Source organism: Halichondria panicea, chromosome 17, assembly GCF_963675165.1.
Source record: "Halichondria panicea chromosome 17, odHalPani1.1, whole genome shotgun sequence".
Taxonomy (NCBI): Eukaryota; Metazoa; Porifera; class Demospongiae; order Suberitida; family Halichondriidae; genus Halichondria; species Halichondria panicea.
The window spans coordinates 536,523-557,082 of record NC_087393.1 but is presented as its reverse complement, the minus strand read 5'-3'; the positions used below and the strand labels follow the sequence as shown (position 1 = coordinate 557,082).

Below are 20,560 nucleotides of genomic sequence, written 5' to 3'. Positions count from 1 at the left end.
ATAAATGCATAAGAAAACTTGCATGAGAATTGACTAGACAACAATGGCCTACACAAGTTTTTGGACATGTGCAATTTTTGCAACATTGATGCTCTTTGTCAATGTGAGCACTGCATCAGGAGAACAGTGAGTGATGTGTGTGTGTGTTTGGTCATTTAGTTTAACCTGCTAATAGTGTTTGCACGAAAACCCGCTATTGGAGACGATCGACACTGACGAGTATCTCAGAAAGTTATAGTGTGGGTTACAGTTACTACATTTCATGCTTGTAGCTGGTGGGGGGTATACAAAGATGTAGAAGAACTGGTTACAGGTAAAGCTGCATGGACAAGTATCTGTCCAATTTTATATAATACAACCATATATAGCACTGGGTACTGCACAGCATATAGAACAGTGTACTCCACCCCATCGTATACTCAATATTACTGCTGTTCTGGATATATTGGAACTGCACCACAATGTGAACGTAAGTGAATTTGACCCTCCATAATACACACAATATACATACCGTATCACTGACTTAATATTTACTTTTTACCCCTAATGCTTGTACATGCAGGTGGGTGTCTATCCCTGTCCTTATACATGTCTTACGGAACGTACAGTGATAGTTAACTCCACTTTTGTTGGTGGCACTGCTTTATACAGCTGTAGTCCAGGATACAGAGTTGATGGAGCAGCTGTTCTGACCTGTCAATCAGACAGCAGCTGGAATAACCCAGTTCCAACTTGCAGACGTGAGTTGCAAGCACTAAAGAGCATAAAATAACTTTGGTCTTTAGGCGCGTGCCCTGTTCTTGATGGAATTGCTGATGGCAGTGTTAGTAAAACTGATGGGGACTTTGTTGGGAGTGAGGCAAGATATTCTTGTAATGATGGATATGGATTGGTTAGAGAGTCAACATTAACCTGTTTGAGTAGTGGAGAGTGGAATGGATCACCTCCCAATTGCTACAGTGAGTTTACTGTGCATGCTATTAATGTTGTTATACGTAATTCACAGAACTGATCACATGTCCTCATCTTGATAATCCGACCAATGGTTTTGTGACTTTGAATGTCCCCAACGGAGTAGGCAGTCTCGTTAGTTACAGATGCTCGGCTGGATATGCTCTGGTAGGGTCTGATTCCAGGACCTGTCAACTGAATGGAACCTGGACTCATTCTGATCCTCAGTGCAAACGTATGTTAACTGAAAGTTGAGGTCAAAGTAATTAGACTTAGAGTACATGGGAAAAGATTTGATTTGAGATTAGGCAGCACTCCAACCACTTCACAAAATGCACAACAAGCCAACATGCACTATAAATCATTGATAAGCACTTGTGGTCAATATCCTTGCAGGTATCTGTCCCACACTGAGTGCACCACGCAATGGAGATGTGAATGTCTCAGACTATTTTGTGGATGGAACTACTAATTTTACTTGCAATGAGGGATTTGGAATGATTGGGATTGGAAAAATAATTTGTGAAGCTGATGGCCTTTGGAGCCAGCAACCTCCAGTTTGTAATCGTAAGATCATGCCATCTTTATTGTTTGTTTATTCATACGATACTTCCTCCAGCTGTGTGCTCTGTTCCCACTAAACCTGACAATGGCATCATCGTGAGTGATGGACCTTACTTTATTGAGAGCAATGCCACATTTGCTTGTGAGGACGGGTTCGGAGTTAATGGAAATGGGAACATAACTTGCTTGTCTGATATGACTTGGAGTGGTATCTCACCAATTTGCGACCGTGAGTTTTCAAAGCTTCTCATTCTAAATTATATATTCCCAACAGGTGTGTGTGGGCCTCTGAAATAAGTTCTCAATAGTACATTGACTGTTAACTCATACTTTTACAATGCCGAAGCAACATACCAGTGCAATGAAGGTTTTATCTTCAAGTTTCCAGGGTACAAAATAAAAATTATCACATTCTGCTGTGTACATGCTGAAAATTCTGATCACTTGCTGGAGTGGTTTGGTGATCATGATGATGTTCCTGATTGTGAACGTAAGTAAAAGTATACGTATGCTTTATGTTGTACTTGTTCGTGTCAAGTACAGCTATTGAATGTTCCACACGTCGTTTACGGTTGAGATATGGAACGGTTTCCATGACTTCACACTACTATGGTGGAATTGTTACATATATGTGCTCTGATGGATACGTACTAACTGGACCACAAAACAGAAGATGTTCTAAAGATGGTAAATGGCAGCCAAGGATAAATCCATTCTGCACAGGTATAAAAAATAGTGTGTCATGCAACACTAATTTTTAACATCCATATCTGATACAGAAGTCGGTAACTGCAGTATATAATTATATCAACAGCTAGCTTTTATTACGATTGATTAAGTATTCAATTTGTTTCAGCTGAGCAGCCCTGAAGATTATCTTGAGAAAGCCGCAGAGTAAAGAAGTATAATTATAACGATGTGTATGTAGCTACTATTAGTTGCTGATAACTATAATAATTTTACTGCTGATTATTTGTTGTCATAGTTCACAATTAGCCTCGATCCCAGGCCGAGTTTTCGCTTTTATAACGGTTAGGCGAAAGTTGTTCGCCTAACCGTTATAAAAGCGAAAACTCGGCCTGGGATCGAGGCTAAGTTCACAATGTGCATGCGCAATACTACTATCAACTGTCAACTTTAGTTAAGGATCTTTACCCAACATCTGGGTACAGAGTACAATCAAAAGTATACTAGCCTCGATATCATTAGCGGCTTGTTCTCGAGGTCACACACAGCTAACACACAAACAAGATCATGTAGATCTAACTACAACTAAAAATCAATTTCATCATCGTCTGATATAGATACGAGTTCAGATCAGCGAGCATGTCATCAATGTTAGCCACAGCTGGTCCGCCAGAACTGAGAGAGGGAGGAAGGGGGGACTCGGCATATTTGTAGAGCAAAAGAAGCATGTAGTTAATACAAAGAAATTCTATAATTATGGGACCAGGGGAAATAATCATATTATTGGGCCAACAACCTACTTACAGTGGTCTTCTAATGGAAGAGGAGACACTATATTACTGGCGATAGATATGTATATAAAAAGTGTGCCTTTATAAAACAATTATCTGCAACACACTTACTATGCTTACATGTACTCGTTGTCATCAGCGAATGAATCGAATCCTTGCAGTACTCGGGACAGAGCGTCTAGTTCCTGTCTGCACTGACCATGTTTTTGGTTGCATTACCTCCCGCCCTATCACTCTTCACAGGTTCACAGTGTCACGAGGCACACTCTTCAAAGGTTGCTATAGTGACTTGAGCTCTTATATATTAGCTGGTGCAGTGATGGTAGTGGACGGGGGATCATGGTTGGGGGGAGGGGGAGGACCTATGAAGAGTACGAGTATACTGTGAATATTATTATCAGTTTGTTTGTGTAAAACGTCAATTTGGTGTATTGTATACAATTTCCAACATGCACACAACATTCTGTGGGTTTGAAGAATTGTAAAACCAAACACTATATATGGCAGTAAATTAGTATATGCCCAGCATGAGTGCAACATGCCATATATTGCACTGGATAACATAATGCCCGAGGGCCGCACGAGGCGCCTGCAATAACTAACTTGTTGCCCAATGACTTCAAATTCTTCTGATTGATTAATTTTTCCCTATAAAAGACATGTGTTTTTGAGTGGAATTTTAGTGAATTCATTAGTTTTGTTGAATTTCATAGTACATTTTTAGGTTTTGTATGGAAAAGGTAGTAGCCTATAAAAGGGACCAGGTGGGTGGTGGGGCATAAGTCCCAAAAGTAGCTCAAATCTACTGCATTTACACACAGTGCAAGTGCATATAATGCAGTGCAATATATGGTTGCTATGGTAGTATGGAATGTTTGATCTGCCCACTCACTGGGCAACAAATATTAATAAAAAGGGGATTTCCTGAAGGTAAACCATAGATAATTATCTATGGGTAAACCACTCACATCTCACACTGCATAAAAAAAAAACTGGTCATGGCTTGCAACATTTTTTGGAAGTGTGCAATTTTTGCAACATTGATGCTCTTTGTGAGCACAGCATCAGGAGAACAGTGAGTAATGTGTGTGTGTGTGTGTTTGGTAACCTTTGTTTAATGCTTAATAACCTGCTATTAATTAAACAGTGACTATGAAAATAGTACTAGTGTTTGCACAAGAACCCTCTATCGGAGAGCACCGAGGCAGGAGAGTTTCGCAGAGCGTTTTAATGAGGCTTACAGTGGCTCTGTAAAGTGTGGCAGCTGGTCAAGGAGACGAAGAAGATGTGCAGCAACTTTATACAGGTAAGCTGGACAAATTGATCCTTTTTTTTATAATGCAACCATAATTATAGGATTGCATACCAAACAGCATATAGAACAGGATACTATTCCCAAGCATATGATAAAGATTACTGTTGTCCAGGATATATTGGAACTGCACCACATTGTCAGCGTAAGTGAATTATAATGCACGTACATACACACACAGTGCAGACCGTAAAAAGTTAATGTTTACTTTTTGCCCCTAATGCTTGTATACATGCAGGTGGATGTTTATCTCTGCCCTTGAATATCTCCAATGGAACAGTGATAGTTAATTCCACTCTTGTTGGTGACACTGCCGTGTACAGCTGTAATCCAGGATACAGAGTTGATGGAGCAGCTGTTCTGACCTGTCAAGGGAACAGCAGCTGGAGTAGCCAAGTTCCAATATGTAGACGTAAGTACAGTGCAAGCACTGCAAAACATTGCTTTCGTATTTAGGTGCATGCCCTGTGCTTGGAGAAGTTGCTGGTGGTACTATCAGTAAAACTGATGCGGACTTTGTTGGGAGTGAGGCAAACTATTCTTGTAGCTATGGATACGGAATGGTTGGAGGGCCAACACTAACCTGTATGAGCAGCGGAGAGTCAAATGGATCACCTCCAGAATGCTACAGTGAGCTGCATGTACAAGCAAAATTCAATTTTTATCATAATTCCCAGGATTGATCATGTGTCCTCGTCTTGATGATCCTGCTAATGGTACTGCAACACTGGAGAATCGCACCAACGGAGTAGATAGTCTCGTTAGTTACAGATGCTCGGCTGGATATGCTCTGGTAGGATCTGATTCCAGGACCTGTCAACTGAATGGAACCTGGACCCATTCTGATCCTCAGTGCGAACGTATGTTAACTGAAACAAAGTAATTAGACTTAAAGTACATGGGAAAAGATTTGTACTCTAACCACTGTAAACAAGAGTCCTAATGAACTCTAGCATGCTATAATCATTGATAAGCACTGGTGGTCAATCCTTCACAGGTATCTGTCCCACACTGAGTGCACCACACAATGGAGATGTGAATATTTCAGACTATTTTGTGGATGGAACTGCTAATTTTACTTGCAATGAGGGATTTGGAATGATTGGGATTGGAAAAATAATTTGTGAAGCTGATGGCCTTTGGAACCAGCAACCTCCAGTCTGTAATCGTAAGATTATATCATCTTTATTGTATGTTTATTCATACGATACCTCCTCCAGCTGTGTGCTCTGTTCCCACTAAACCTGACAATGGCATCATCATGAGTGATGAACCTTACTTCATTGAGAGCAATGCTACATTCACTTGTGAGGAAGGATTCGGAGTTAATGGAGATGGGACTGTTACTTGCTTGTCTGATCTGTCTTGGAGTGGTAGTTCACCAATTTGCGACCGTGAGTTTTCTATGAATGCTGTTCTAAATTTCACGATAGTTATATTTCCCACAACAGGTGTGTGTGGGCCTCTGAAACAAGTTCTCAATAGTACATTGACTGTTGACTCGTATTTTTACAATAGCGAAGCAATATACCAGTGCAATGAAGGATTTATCTTCAAGTTTTCAGGGTCTCAAACAGAAAGCCGCCTCACATACTGCTGTCTACATGCTGAATATTCTGATCACTTGCTGGAGTGGGTTGGCGATTATGATGTGGTGCCCGATTGTGAACGTAAGTGATGAAAGGTTCAGTATACATGTTTATTCTTGTCAAGTACAGCTGTTGAATGTTCCACACGTCGTTTACGGTTGAGATATGGAACGTTTTCCATGACTTCACACTACTATGGTGGAATTGTTACATATGTGTGTTCCTATGGATACAAGCTGAGCAGTGGACCACGAACTAGAAGATGTTCTAAAGATCGTATATGGGAGCCAAGGATAAATCCATCCTGTACAGGTATAACATGGTGTGTCATATACAACTGATTTTCACATTCGTATCTGATACAGAGGTTCCTGGTAACTGCAGCAGTCTTCAACAGATAACAGCTCCTGTCAATGGAGAGGTTTTGATCACCTCTCATCTCTATGGGGGGTCGGCCAGCTACAAATGCAACGATGGGTTTATGCTCATGGGGGATGGGATAAGGAATTGTACGGAGGGTGAGAGTACAGTGAAATGGAGTGGAAGCCAACCTCTGTGCTTGAATAGTGAGCTAGCTTTTATCACAATTGATTATAAGTATTGATTTGTTTCAGCTGAGCCCAACACTGAAAGCCCTGAGGACAATCCTGAGAAAGCCCCAGAGCAAAGAAGTATATAACAATCTGACTTGATGTATGTAGCTATACTAGTACTATTAGTTGCTGACGACTATAATTTTAGATGCTGATTATTTGCTATTTGCTTTGTATCAACCTTTCACAGTTTAATACTTCTGCATGGTTACTTATCAATGTGCATGCGATACATCAACTGGCACTTTCAGAGTTAACGATCTTTACCCAACACAAAGTCATCATAATTATAGCGACCCAAATATAGGCCGCGGTTAGATACACTAACCCTTCTAACTTTGCTAGCTCTGTATCATACAGAGCTACTAAATGATTTCTTCTAAGTTTTTTATAATTATGCGCTCTCGCACATCAGTCTCATGGAAGCCAAAAATAGGATGAGACTATAAGTAACTTCTAGTTCCCTGTCTGCACTGACCATGTTCTTTATCGATGAGGTTGTAATACCTCCTGCCCCCTCACTCCTCACAGACTCACTGGGCACACTCCTCACAGGTTGCTAGTGACTTGAGCTCTTAGGTAACTGGTGCAGTGTTGGGAGCATGCATGGTTGAGGGGAGGGGGAGGACCTGTGAAAATGTTGTGTAAATTGTAGTGAATGTTCTTACAAAACAATGTCAATGTGATGGGATTGTGCTATAGCTGGAAGTGTAGCTGCACACAAACATTTCTGTGGTTTGTAGATTAAACTGCATCCAAGAAAACTGAGAATTTACCATAGACAGACAATAATGGCTTACAAAGGTTTGTGGAAGTGTGTGATTTTTGTAACATTGGTGCTCTTTGTGAGAACTGCATCAGGAACAGGGTGAGTGGTGTACATATGTAGTAAGCTGTGTTTAACCTGTGCTAATAGTGAGTCTGGTGTTTGCACGAGGACCCTCTATCGGAGAGCATCCAGGCAGCAGAGTTTCTCAGAGCGATACAGCTATACTACTCACAGATGTGTTAGATGTGGTCCAAGTACTGTGTGAGCTAGAGCAATGACTGTAGTATATACAAAATTAATGTGACTACTTATAATAACAATTCAACCATAATTATAGTTTCGGGTACCGCACAGCATATAGAACAGTGCACTACACCCAAGCGTATGATGAGGATCACTGCTGTCCAGGATATATTGGAACTGCACCACGTTGTCAACGTGAGTGAATATACTCCTTAGATATACATTCTTTATTTTTGACTTCAATGTTACTTACAGGTGGGTGTCCATCTCTGCCCTTGCATGTCTCTCATGGAAAAGTGATAGTTACCTCTATTCTTGTTGGTGGCACTGCCTTATACAGCTGTAGTCCAGGATATAGAGTTGATGGAGGAGCTGTTCTGACCTGTCAATCAGACGGCAGCTGGAATAACACAATTCCAACTTGTAGACGTGAGTGCAAGTACTGAAGAGTATATACAACATTGCTTTGGTATTTATATAGGTGTGTGCCCTGTTCTTAATGGAATTGCTGATGGTGCTGTTAGTAAAACTGATGGGGACTTTGCTAGGAGTGAGGCAAGCTATTCTTGTAGCTATGGATACGGAATGGTTGGAGGGTCAACACTAACCTGTATGAGCAGCGGAGAGTGGAATAGACCACCTCCAGAATGCTACAGTGAGCTGCGTGTACATGCAATCAATGTTGTCTATACAATATACAGAGTTGATCATGTGCCCTCGTCTTGATGATCCTGCTAATGGTGCTGCGACACTAGAGAATCGCACCAACGGAGTAGATAGTCTTGTTAGTTACGGATGCTCGGCTGGATATACTCTGGTAGGGTCTGATTCCAGGACCTGTCAACTGAATGGAACCTGGACCCATTCTGATCCTCAGTGCGAACGTATGTTAACTTGAGGGCAATAAAAGTAATTATAATTTGATTAGGCAAGCTTCCAATTACTACGATACCAATGTGGTCAATCCTTTATAGGTATCTGTCCCACACTGAGTGCACCACGCAATGGAAATATGAATGTATCAAATTATTTTGTGGGTGGAACTGCTAATTTTGTTTGCAATGAGGGATTTGGAATGGTCGGGATTGAACAAATTATTTGTGCAGCTGATGGTATTTGGAGCCAGCAACCCCCAGTTTGTAATCGTAAGATCATCATTTTTTGTATGTATGCTCATGGTTTCTCTTGCAGCTGTGTGCTCTATGAATGCTGTTCTAAATTTCACGATAGTTATGTTTCCCCCAACAGGTGTGTGTGGGCCTCTGAAACAAGTTCTCAATAGTACATTGACTGTTGATTCACATTTTTACAATGGAAAAGCAACATACCAGTGCAATGAAGGCTTTAACTTCAAGTTTTCAGGATCCCAAGCAGAAAGCCGCCTCACATACTGCTGTCTACATGATGACAATTCTGATCACTTGTTGGAGTGGGTTGGTGATTATGATGTGGTTCCCGATTGTGAACGTAAGTGATTAATATGTACTTTTTTATTGTCTGTTGTTGTTGAGTACAGCTATCAAATGTTCCACACGTAATCTGCGGTTGATACACGGAATTGTTTCCGTGTCTTCAATTTATTATGGTGGAGTTGTTACATATGCGTGTGCCTATGGATACAAGCTGAGCAGTGGATCACAAACTAAAAGATGTTCTAAAGATCGTATATGGGAGCCAAGGATGAATCCATCCTGTACAGGTAAAAAACATGGCTAGTCATTCAATTGATTTTCACATTCGTATATATATGACAGGGGTTCCTGGTAACTGCAGTAGTTTACAACAGATAACAGCTCCTGTCAATGGGGAAGTTTTGATCACCTCTCATCTCTATGGGGGGTCGGCCAAGTACAAGTGCAACGATGGATTTACGCTCATGGGGGATGGGATGAGGAATTGTACAGAGGGTGAGAGTACAGTGAAATGGAGTGGAAGCCAACCTCAGTGCTTGAATAGTGAGCTAGCTTTTGTCACGATTGATTAAGTATTCAATTTGTTTCAGCTGAGCCCAACACTGAAAGCCCTGAGGACGTTCCTGAAGTCCCCATGGACAACATTAGGCCCTGAGTGAGCCGCAGAGTAAAGAACAATGTGTATAATGTACTTACTCAATCGTTTGCAGATAACTATTATTTTCTGATGCTGATTATTTTGTTTATTCTTCCCCCCCCCCATATACAACTCATTAACATTTCAGTTATCTCTGCTTACAATTAGAGCCATCAACCCAAGTATATACGCTGCGGTTAGATACAGAGCAACTAGTGTACCCAGTAAACAATCATGTGCAACTGCTACAACAAAAAACACACAAACAAGATCATATAACTATATACAAACAAATAAACATATCTGATTAAATTGCGAAATTAATTCCTGATTATTAATGCTATTTGAGTTAAACATCAGTTCCATCATCGTCTGGTGTAATAAAATCTAGATGCGAGTTCAGATCAGCGAGCATGTCATCAATGTCAGCCAGCAGCTGGTCGGCCTCACCAGAACTGAGAGAGGGGGGTGGCACATTATTATCATCACACACAGTTAACTATAATTATAATAATATAATAATACTAGCTAACATTGATAGGTGTACATACAATGTGTGACATACTTACTCGTTGTCATCAGCGGATGCATCGAATCCTTGCAGTACTCGGGACAGAACGTCTAGTTCTCTGTCTGCGCTGACCATGTTCTTTATCGATGAAGTTGCATTACCTCCCGCCCCATCACTCTTCACAGGCTCACTCCTCACAGGCTCACGAGGTACATTCCTCACAGGAGGTAGATCATCGGCAAGGAACTCGTCCCCGGAGACCATGTCATCGAGGGCAGCTGTTATGTCCTCCACAGAGAAGCTGTTCTTCATGGCGGCCATGGAGGAATGGTTACCTCCTGAGTCAGTCATGTCCACACCACCACCACCCATACGCACTTGAGACACTGCAAAGAGTATACATGTACTAAAATATTGATCACCAAAACTCAAGCTATATGGCTAAGATTCAAATTTGTACCAAAACTATCATTCACAGACCAGGCTGGGCCTATTTTTGGAAAACTACGGCCTGTACCAAATTTGAGGTTTGAGCATACAATTTGATTGGGCTCCTTCTAAGCTTTCATAAACCATAAAAATGTTGCATTTGGACCATCTGAAGTCTTATTAGTATGCTTTAAAATCAGTCTTTCTGGTAAATATCCATAAATATAAGAGCTACACAGGATACATTTCCTTCCTCAATGTTACTCAACAGAAATGCCCACACATACCTTCCACAGTGGATCTTCTGGTCTTCTGAGGTACCTTGGGTGGAGACTCCATGAGTAGCCCTACGTCAGCAGAGGCTCTCTTGTCGTGTTTATCAGAGGTGGAGGAGAGGGAGGATGTGGAGGAGGAGAGACTGGCCAATGACAGCTGGGTCTGGGACGAACGCTTGGGGGCAGGGGGAGGAGCCTAGGAGAACACATGTCAATCATCAAGTTATTTTCAAGTACATGTATTAAACAGCTAGTCTGTACACAAGTAGACACACACACACACATACCTTGGGTTTGCGTGCCACCCTGGGACTATGTGATGGTGATCGACTGTTGTTCTTGACGACGTCACTCGACTCACTCCCCACACTCATCTCCAAGCTCTCTGTGGAACGACTCGATCCCATCTGTTGTTCCAATAGCTGTCGCATCCTGTTGTAACCCCCGCCCCCGTCACTAGGCACACTACCCTCACGCTCACCCGAGTACGCCCGCGCCCGCGAGGGGTCAGAGGTCAAGACAGCTTCGTCTTGTGAGAATCGTTTAGACTTAACAGCAACGGGAGGTTGTAAGTTGTTAGCGATTTGGTTCATCAAGTCGGCTTCATCGAAACCTACTGGTGGTGCGATAATAGTAACATCATCATCTTGTGGTTCAGGTGTCTTGTTGTCCTCGGGGAAAGTGGCGATGGTCCCGCCAGTGGGGGGCGTGGCAAGTCCGTTGACGTGCTGCAAACGAGGGATCGGGGAGGGAGTGGGCGGGGCACTCTTGCTCACTTCAACCAGCTCAGCAATTCCACGCATGAACCGCTTCAAATGCCCTACACACAAAGATACAATATCACTAATGATTATAATTGTCAGTAGCTATATAGGTAAAGGATTTCGAATAATCGTACTAGTATCTATATGATAATAGATCTATGAACACATCATTATAGATTATAGATCTATAAACACATTATTGTAAAGGCCATTCTGAGAGCTATTGAATGCATCAATCAGCTTTGAAATTGAACACAAAATACGGGGTCTCAAAGGTACACACAGGAACAAGTGTGTTCAGCTGTAAGTATGAATATTATCTAACGACTGACCATTTTTGGTGATCCCAATGTCTTGTAACTCGTCACCGGAGATGTCGGATATAAAGTCAATATCGTCATATCCTGCCTCTACCAAGACTTCCTCATACTGTACCAGCCCCATGCTAGTTAGCCACACCCTCACACTCGCCTGCAGAAGGGGGGGGGGGGGGGGCAGTGTGAAAAAAAATCAAGGGCATAATTATAAGCCAGACAATAACAACAGTTACACATATATCATATGATCTACAATGTACACCATGATAATTTGTTATTTAAATGCAGTTAAAGTTTTTTTAAACACATACTGGTTTTTCCAGCAGGAGGTGCTCCTTGTGATGCACAGTGGAGAGAGCTGTCATCAGCTTCTTCCTGTGTCCTGGCTTGGACACTCCTATCTCTGTGAGCTCATCAGTTGTAATGCCAGTGAGGAAGTCGGTCGTGTCGTAGCCTGCCTCTTCAAACACGGGGAGATAGGCTGCTAGCTTGTAGCTGGATAACCAATCACCTATCGGGATGGGATCCGAGATTTGTAGCAGCTGGGGGAAGCAAAGAATGAATAAAGAATGGTTGATAGCGTATGAACAATTGGATTCTTGGTCTAAATATAAGAACTCACCGATCCAGTGGCAGGAATAGACGAAAGACTGGTGCTTCTAGACACTGTGTGTGTGTGTGTGTGTGTGTGTGTGTGCGCGTGCGTACACATGTCATTGAATGTAACATACAATAGACATGTTCTACATATGCTATGTATAAGCTGAATATGTTATCCACTTACTTTCACTGGAGGGGGTCCCTGGTTGGCCCGATTGTGACACTGTTTGTGTAGTTGACAGGGGCAGGGTTTGAGGCATCACAGCAGGGGGTAGACTTGCCGTGGGTGGGGGAGGCGGCATCCCAGCAGGGGGTAGACTTGCCGTGGGTGGGGGAGGCGGCATCACAGCAGGGGGTAGACTTGCCATGGATGGGGGAGGCGGCATCACAGCAGGGGGTAGACTTGCTGTGGGTGGGGGAGGAAGCAGCTCAGCAGGGGGTGGTCTAGGCTCCTCTGTGGGGGGTGGGATGGGAGGCTTGGACTCTATCTTTCTACGAGCAGTCGGTGACGGCTTCTTCTTCGTGGCCACTCGTGGAGGAGGTATCTCGTCTATTGTGTGTGCGTGTGTGGGTGGTGTAGGTGTGTGTGTGAGTTGTGTGGTGTGGGTGGTGTAGGTGTGGATACACATGTAAAGAGATATGCCATTCAATAGAGCTTCTACAGAATGTATCCGACATTGTGATTGTAGATGCTCTACATGTATATACAGGCCTTCATAGTCTAACAAGGACTCACATTGATTTTCAGCCGGAGGGGGCAGCACAGGTTGCAGAGAGGGTGGTTGCTGTGAGGGTGGTGGGGGAGCTGGCTCTGGAGGAGGTGTCAACATCTTCACAGGAGACGGGGGGATGGGGAAGTGTGAAGGGGAGACCTCCTTTGCCAGTGGTACTTCCTTCTGTTCATCTGTCTCAACCATCATGGACTTGGCTAACTCAATCGATTCTGAAGCTCGCTTTTCTTTCTTTTTTTGTAACTCTAATTGCCATGGTGGCACTTCCGGCTCTTCTTTCTTTGGCTTTGTGGGTGGTGGTTTAGCTCGAGGCTTAGACTTCACTTTTGGAATATCAATGATCTTGGACTCTTCAGCGGGCGGCTGTGAGGGTGGTGGAGCTCGTGAGGGTGGTGATGCGTGTGAGGATGGAGGGGGCGTTTGTGGAGGTGGTGGGGGCGGACTAAGCTCTTTCACTTCAGAACTCAATGCTGGTGTCTTTCTCTCTGGAATGGGGGGTGGTCCAACAACTGCAGCTGGTTTGGGGGGCTCGCTATCTATCGGCTCATCGATCTTAGGTTCCAGAGACTCCACTCCTTCCTCCTCTGCCTTCTGTATTCGATTTTGTCTCCTCATAAGCTTCTTCAATAGTTCATTTTCTGCCTCTGGTTCTGGAGGAGGGAGGGGCTTAGGTGTAGGTTTGCGTCTGGGACGATCTAGAGTGGCAGTCTGAATGGGGGGTACTGGTGTGAATGCAGGGGGGCCAGCAGGGCCACGACGAGGCAGAGTGGGGGGGTTGCTGCGATCGTACCCCTCTCGATCAGGGGAACTTGATGAGCGGTCTGTCATACTCCCCCTCCTTCTGAGAACTGCTTGTCTGGGGAGGAAGCAAGAAGTGATTAGAGTTAGCTCTGTAACTAAAGTTCTGATAGTCCAAATTCCACAATTTTCTGATTTTCTCAAAGCTTAGAAGGAGCCCGTTCAGATGGTATGATCAAATCTCAAATTTGTAACAGGCCATAATTTCCATTTTTCGGAAAAATACCATGTATTCTGTCAAAAACAGGCCCAAAATAGACTTTTGATTTAAGGCATAATCTGAAAGGATTCTCTCTAAGCTTTCAAAACATCATAAAGTTAACGTTTTTGGACCAACAGAATAAAAGTTATGGTCGCTCAAAGATACTATATAATTATATACATGCTCATTACCTGATCTCGCCCATAGAGGTTTGTGAGGACATCGTGTTGCTGCGTCTGAATGGTTCGTCACCACCTGTTGGGAAGTCCTTCTGAGTGGGTGAGGTGGTCATGGGTTTCCGTGCAGCCAGCTTGGCTTGGATCTGAGAGGCCAGGTCCATGGGCGGAGTAGCCCCACCCACATCATCTGTAGAGTACAGTCATTAGTGTGTAACAAAGTGTAAGTATAAGTACAAGTGTGGCTATTAACTTTACAAGGGCTGTACACGGACTACAACTGTACATGTACAAGCACACTGATCTCTAGCACAGATTAAACACACACACACTGACTCACGGTGTGCTACACCAGGTGTGCCCTGAGCCTGCTGCTGCTGCTGGTTATACTGTTGCTGTTGCTGCTGGTTATACTGCTGCTGTTGGTGTTGAGACTGGGGCTGGGGTTGGGCGTACTGTGGTTGCTGTTGCTGACTGTACTGCCCCTGATTGTACTGCTGCTGCTGTTGCTGCTGCAGTTGTTGGGCTGCCCTCTGCTGCTCGTATGATGGCTGAACCTGAATGGACTGGGACCTAGGGGGGAGAAATTATGTAACACAGCAATAACACAACAAAATCACCTCCTACATTACATGCTTAAAATTATAGTATGCAAAACCTTCTAAGTTGTCAAAATACAAAGATACTGTAAGTACATGTACACTTACCTCTGTGTCATTCCAGAGTGTCCTGCATGGGAACGAGGCTGGCCGTACGAAGAGTTGGAATGGGGTTGGGGCTGGGGCTGTATGGACTGGGACCGCTCCTGGGAGTAGGCAGCATGAGCTTGAGACTGAGAGTGGTGGCCAGTTTGTCCGTGCTGCTATGAGATAAAAATGTTATTATTAGACAAAATTGATACAACGGACATACCTGTTGATGGGCGTGGCTTAGTTGAGGAGAGGGGTTGGCGTGAGGTTCAACAACAGGTTCACTCTTCGTCCTCGGCTGTGTGTGTGTGTGTGTGTGTGTGTGTGTGTGTGTGTGTGTGTGTGTGTGTGTGTGTGTACATGACATGCGTGAACTATAAAATCATCATACTAGCTAACTCACTTTGATCATCCCCGGCATGATGTATGAGAAACCAACAGGTCCGGCTGGTGTGGGGGAGGGGCCAGTGGGAGGTTGGTGGGTGGCCTGAGGCTGTTGTGGACGTGGATTCGGCTGCTGATAGTGGGTCTCTTGTGACGGTGGTCTCTGTTGGGCATGTGCTGGGTAACCACTGTGAGCCGTGTGCCCTTGGTGAGGGGCGTGACCTTGGGGAGGTTGGTGAGCCGTGTGCCCTTGGTGAGGGGCGTGACCTTGGGGAGGTTGGTGAGCCGTGTGCCCTTGGTGAGCGGCGTGGCCCTGGGAAGGCTGGTGAGCCGTGTGCCCTTGGTGAGGGTGTGAGGGTTGTGCCTGCTGAGAGATCCTTACTCTAGCCAGTTGTGCCAGAGCGTCCTGGAGCACTTGTTTCATGAGACCAGCTGATCGTGGGTCAGTGTACATGTTGACTATATCGAGAGCAGTGAGGCCCTGGTGATTGACAGCCTGCACGTCTGCACCAAGCTGTGAGGGGGGGGGGGGGTGGTTGTGGAATAAAACCTTCATACATACAGCTTTAATTAGCTATGGTATCCCTAAAAAATCTCATTACAGCCCACGATAAAGCTCCCTAAAAGAAATTGAATATTTTTTTTTTAATTAAGTGCTCCTATCTCTGGCAGTCAAAGGTAGCCACCCACCCACTCCAATGGCCATATTTCAAGCAATGCTATAGTGTTACACTTCCTACGATTCAATCTCACCAAGAGCAAGTACTTGACAGTCTCCACCTTGCCGTACAGAGCTGCCTCATGGAACGAGTTGCCGTTAGCGCCAGGTAGCTTCCTGTTGACATCGAACCCGTGCTTGACAAGTATCCCGATGACTTCGTTGTGCCCTGACTTGGCGGCGAGGATGAGGGCGGTGTGAGGTATGTCTGACCTCTGGAGGTACGACTGTGAGAACTGGCCAGAGCGTAGCAGCATTGTCACCGCCTGTGTGTGGGTGTGTGTGGTGTGTGTGGTGTGTGGGGGTGTGTGTGTGTGTGTGGTGTGTGTGTGTGGGGGGGTATAAACGATTATTATAGCACAAGCTTTATTATTCTTAACAAGAGTTCATTCATTTTATGTCTAAATTCCATTAATTTTGTCATTGTCTCTCAGCTACACATGTACAAAAATAAGGTATTGAAAAAGCAATTAGCATTGTATGCTGGGCCATATGCTGTTCTTACAATGGAGGTACAGTGTCTCCATAGCAACAGCTGTTGAGTGGGCGATCTCTACAAACACACACAGTCAACTTTCTATTGTAAGCTAACAACATTTCCACGACAACAAATGTATTAACAACTAAACCATAGAACAGAATAGCTTGCTTCTCAGTAGTACACTCCCACCCATGCATCCTGTGTCAACATTGAAACCTGATAGCATACACTGTTGGTGGGTGGGTCACTGTTGGGACTGGTATACTGTGTAATATACAGTACAGCTGAGCATACTAAGGGTCGCTCTGTTTATACACAAACACAACACAACACAGTGTCCGGCCAACATAAGGAAGTACTGTACAGTGTGTACATGACACGTTTACATAACACATGTTTGACTACAACTTACTTAACAAGCTGTACATGTCATGTTTCACAGGGAACTATAATTACAATAGCCATACAGCTGATATGCAGTCTAGTTGCCTTCCACACTCAATACCACCACCCAACAACCCCTAGTTGCCTTCCACACTCAATACCACCACCCCTAGTTGCCTTCCACACTCAATACCACCCCCCCCTTATGCCCACTTATATCATTAAAAAGGTTGCTAGGCAAATGGACTAGGCTATAACACGTTGTGATAATAAAACAATACGCATTGTGTCGCTCACATTAGCATGACCATGCTCCGAGGCCAGGTCCAGGGGGGTGTGGCCAGACACGTTGAACCCTGTGGCATTAGCTTGACTGGCTATCAGAGCCTCCACCTGAAGAGCAGGGGACGAGGTGTTATATACACACATAAAAATGATATCAAAATATTATCAAGGGAGAGGGTAAGCTTATGATGAGGAAAGACATCTATTGAACAAAATGGACCCCCACCCACTACACACACACACACACACACACACACACTGGCTTACAGTGGATGTGTGCCCTCCAGAGCAGGCCAGGTGGAGAGGTGTGTCGCCATTGTGACTGGCCACGTTGGGATCTCCCCCCTTCCCCAGCAGAGCCTGCACAGCACTGGTACGCCCAGACCCTGCCGCAAGGTGCAGCGGAGTGAACCCTGTCAACAGGGGGAGGGCATGAGATATTGAAATATAGCACACAATACAAGTACAATAAGTACAATATACATTTTTACAAGCACAGATTTTCTAATTTTCACACAGAGCCTCTGATAGGCCTCCTTTCTTTTCGAGGGTAGTTTTAAACTGAGTGGTACCTCTTTCGTCCAGTGAGTCTATAGGAGCGCCCAGGTCAGCCAGTTCATGGATAAACTCCACAAAGTTGAGAGCAGCGCAGTAGTGCATCACAGTTTGCCTGTGGGGGGGGGGGGGTGGTTGATACAGGAGCAGCGATATTGAGCATGTATGGTTATACTACTATAGACAGTTGTAGAAATCAAGGACTACCATCAATGTCTACACTAACTTACATGTAGCTGTAAAAATGCCAGCAGGTACAAGTATAAAAGAAAGGAATTTTAGGTCAATAACGAGTACTTTAGTACATTCTTATTTTCAAATAAACTTTCCTCTAGTCAAAACTAAGCCCATGCAGAAGCAACGAGCCGTGACACACAGTACACTGTATAAGGTGAGATGGCTACCCAAACTAAGGATGTCTTGACATTGTGTTGACACTGGCAGCCATACAAGGGACACCACTAGCAGCAGCTGCCCTAAGAGAGAGCCATTGTTGACAAACCCTCTAAGCAATAACAGTGGAAGTTGAATGAACTACACACATACACACAGTTGCAAGAAATACTACCACAGCTCCAAAAAAAACTATATTATATACACACACACGCACATACAGTGGTTGTCATTGTGTGCAGTCCTATCCTTGTGGTATGCTGCCCACTCACTACACATGTTGTACCCTAGAAACAATACTAGGAGACTGATAAGGCAAGAGTTTATATAGAGAAATAGAGGTCAAATCACTTATAAGTTGCAATAATTTATTACTAGGAGGAATTGACTTAACAGTGAGGCTAGTCAGTACGGAAGCTGCTCTAGACATCGTTACTGGCTCACTGTAGCGGGGGAATCACTGTAGGGAGGGGACTATACACAGCTGTAGGGAGAGGACTATACACAGCTGTAGGGAGAGGACTATACACAGCTGTAGGGAGAGGACTATACACAGCTGTAGCTAGGGTGATACTATAAACAATACGATCTGTTTTCAATAACGATGAGGACAGATAATCTATCTCTGATATACCCACTTAGGGGGACCTCTCAACACACACCGCCCACACCACCAGCCTATCACAGCACACACACAAGCACACACCGCCCACACCGCCAGCCTGTCACAGCACACACACCACCAGCCCATCACAGCACACACCACCAGCCTATCACAGCACACACACACACACACACACACACACACACACACACTGCGCATAAAAGGGCTGAAAGAAACGTCAACCACATAACCATATTCACATGCGATGATCTGAGCTTTCTCTTTACAACAAACAAACAGCACAAACACATTCCCAAACAATGGTTAAATACTAGGGGCTCACCCGTGTGCAGACTCGTCAGGGACAATGAGTTCCTTCGTCAACTGCTTCTTCTTACCTGTAGGAAGAAAAGAATATTATATCAGCAAATGCCACACGTTGTTAACGAACGAATACACAAAACGAATACCCACAGATCTCACGTTATCATGTTATTAGGACACCGCAACATGGCTACAGTAGCCAGCTCTAAAGATGGAGCAACTAATTGCCTGCCTTTCAACTGCTATTAAATGTTGGAATGCTTTTCCTGTGTTGCTGGGCAACCTCTGTACTCCGTAAAGAAACCATAGGATATATAATTATAATGTCTGGTCACAATACAACGTGCTAATTAGTGCTAAGTTGAATGTAGGGGTACTAAGTCCCTACAATGAACGTGTGTGTATGTGTGTGCCTCCTGGAATATTTCCCAGCCAGGTGTCCAAAACAATACGCAATCAACGAATTGTGGCTATAAACATTCTTGCTTATGCAAAGTGGTTCTACACACAGGGACATACTTTAAATACGCTATTGAGAAAATAACTATTTTACGCTTTTAGCGAAACATTTTCAATAACTCATGACTAACACCTGGAGCAGGAACTGGTGACCACGACTACAACCACATAGATATTTGAAACCTACAGACCTAACCTAAAAGCATGAATTTGCTTACCGAATTCATCACTAGACACTCTCAAAGCATATCCCCGAAATGCAGCTTAGCCTTGGTAGCAGCCATCAGAAGGACAACACAAAGTACCCCCTCTAAACCACTACTCCAAGCTTATAACTAGAGTACAAATTATAAGCTTCCACAAATTATAATTTGACAAATTAATTGAAATATTTATGCTCCGATAAGGTAGGAGGCGGACTTCCTACGCTAACCTCACTGCAATACTTGCTGTAGCTTATAACTTAATAGACCCCACAAGACTTTTTCGGTATCGGACATTATTTAGAACTACACCAAAAAAGCCCCTGGCCTAGGCCTCTGAGCGTGAGATAGCTAGCAGCTGCAAGTTAGCTTTTATTGAGCTCTAGCTTACCTGATTTCTTCATCTTGGCAATCAGCTTTCTAGCAGCATCTGAGTTGCCCGTCTTGAGCAGCTGCATTAGCTCAGTGGTCTTCCCCATATTTCACTAGTGTGTGGGCTGTACTGATTTCCTGAGGACTGTTTGCACCAGTTTCTGTTTGCTTGGCTATTTCTTGGGACCAGTAGCTTCCAGAGCAACTTGCAGTCCACTTTAGCTAGCTCAGTCACCGCGTACGAACGCTTGTAAAGGGCTCGCTAGCTCACTAGCTAGCTACAGTAGTACAGGTACGTACGTACGGAGAGATGCACATTTAATTAATCAGTATTAGCAAAAAAGGGTTGTCCTTTAGT

At 44.0% G+C, this 20,560-nt stretch overlaps 3 protein-coding genes across 4 annotated transcripts; 2 read left to right on the top strand and 1 right to left on the bottom strand.

Annotated features, from left to right (window-relative positions):
* The first annotated feature begins 43 nt into the window (after positions 1-43).
* On the top strand, positions 44-6,688 carry LOC135351392 (sushi, von Willebrand factor type A, EGF and pentraxin domain-containing protein 1-like). The gene is made up of 12 exons (XM_064550378.1): positions 44-126; positions 273-313; positions 369-469; positions 563-740; positions 786-959; positions 1,007-1,186; positions 1,348-1,518; positions 1,571-1,744; positions 5,757-5,975; positions 6,024-6,206; positions 6,260-6,460; positions 6,509-6,688. The coding sequence occupies exons 1-12, from the start codon at positions 44-46 to the stop codon at positions 6,571-6,573; spliced, it is 1,770 nt and encodes a 589-aa protein (XP_064406448.1). The 3' UTR covers positions 6,574-6,688.
* Positions 6,689-7,195: 507 nt separating this feature from the next.
* LOC135351000 (sushi, von Willebrand factor type A, EGF and pentraxin domain-containing protein 1-like) lies at positions 7,196-9,705 on the top strand. The gene is made up of 11 exons (XM_064549889.1): positions 7,196-7,355; positions 7,404-7,517; positions 7,594-7,694; positions 7,755-7,928; positions 7,981-8,154; positions 8,201-8,383; positions 8,474-8,644; positions 8,748-8,966; positions 9,016-9,198; positions 9,254-9,454; positions 9,502-9,705. Exons 1-11 carry the CDS (start codon positions 7,279-7,281, stop codon positions 9,564-9,566), a joined length of 1,662 nt encoding a protein of 553 aa, XP_064405959.1. The 5' UTR covers positions 7,196-7,278; the 3' UTR covers positions 9,567-9,705.
* Positions 9,706-9,766: 61 nt separating this feature from the next.
* On the bottom strand, positions 9,767-20,523 carry LOC135350986 (uncharacterized). Of its 2 annotated transcripts, none has more exons than XM_064549874.1 (20): positions 20,222-20,523; positions 19,188-19,242; positions 17,865-17,962; positions 17,560-17,705; positions 17,305-17,400; positions 16,178-16,408; positions 15,444-15,938; positions 15,264-15,338; positions 15,059-15,213; positions 14,692-14,924; positions 14,367-14,541; positions 13,181-14,031; positions 12,629-12,994; positions 12,467-12,510; positions 12,156-12,386; positions 11,860-11,998; positions 11,051-11,583; positions 10,776-10,959; positions 10,118-10,445; positions 9,767-10,003 (listed from the first exon to the last, which is right to left on the bottom strand). In XM_064549874.1, the coding sequence occupies exons 1-20, from the start codon at positions 20,307-20,309 to the stop codon at positions 9,898-9,900; spliced, it is 4,629 nt and encodes a 1,542-aa protein (XP_064405944.1). In that variant the 5' UTR covers positions 20,310-20,523; the 3' UTR covers positions 9,767-9,897. The 2 variants fall into 2 exon arrangements, with proteins under 2 accessions (XP_064405944.1, XP_064405945.1); XM_064549875.1 differs by having other exon boundaries at positions 15,059-15,210.
* Between the last annotated feature and the right edge of the window lie 37 nt (positions 20,524-20,560).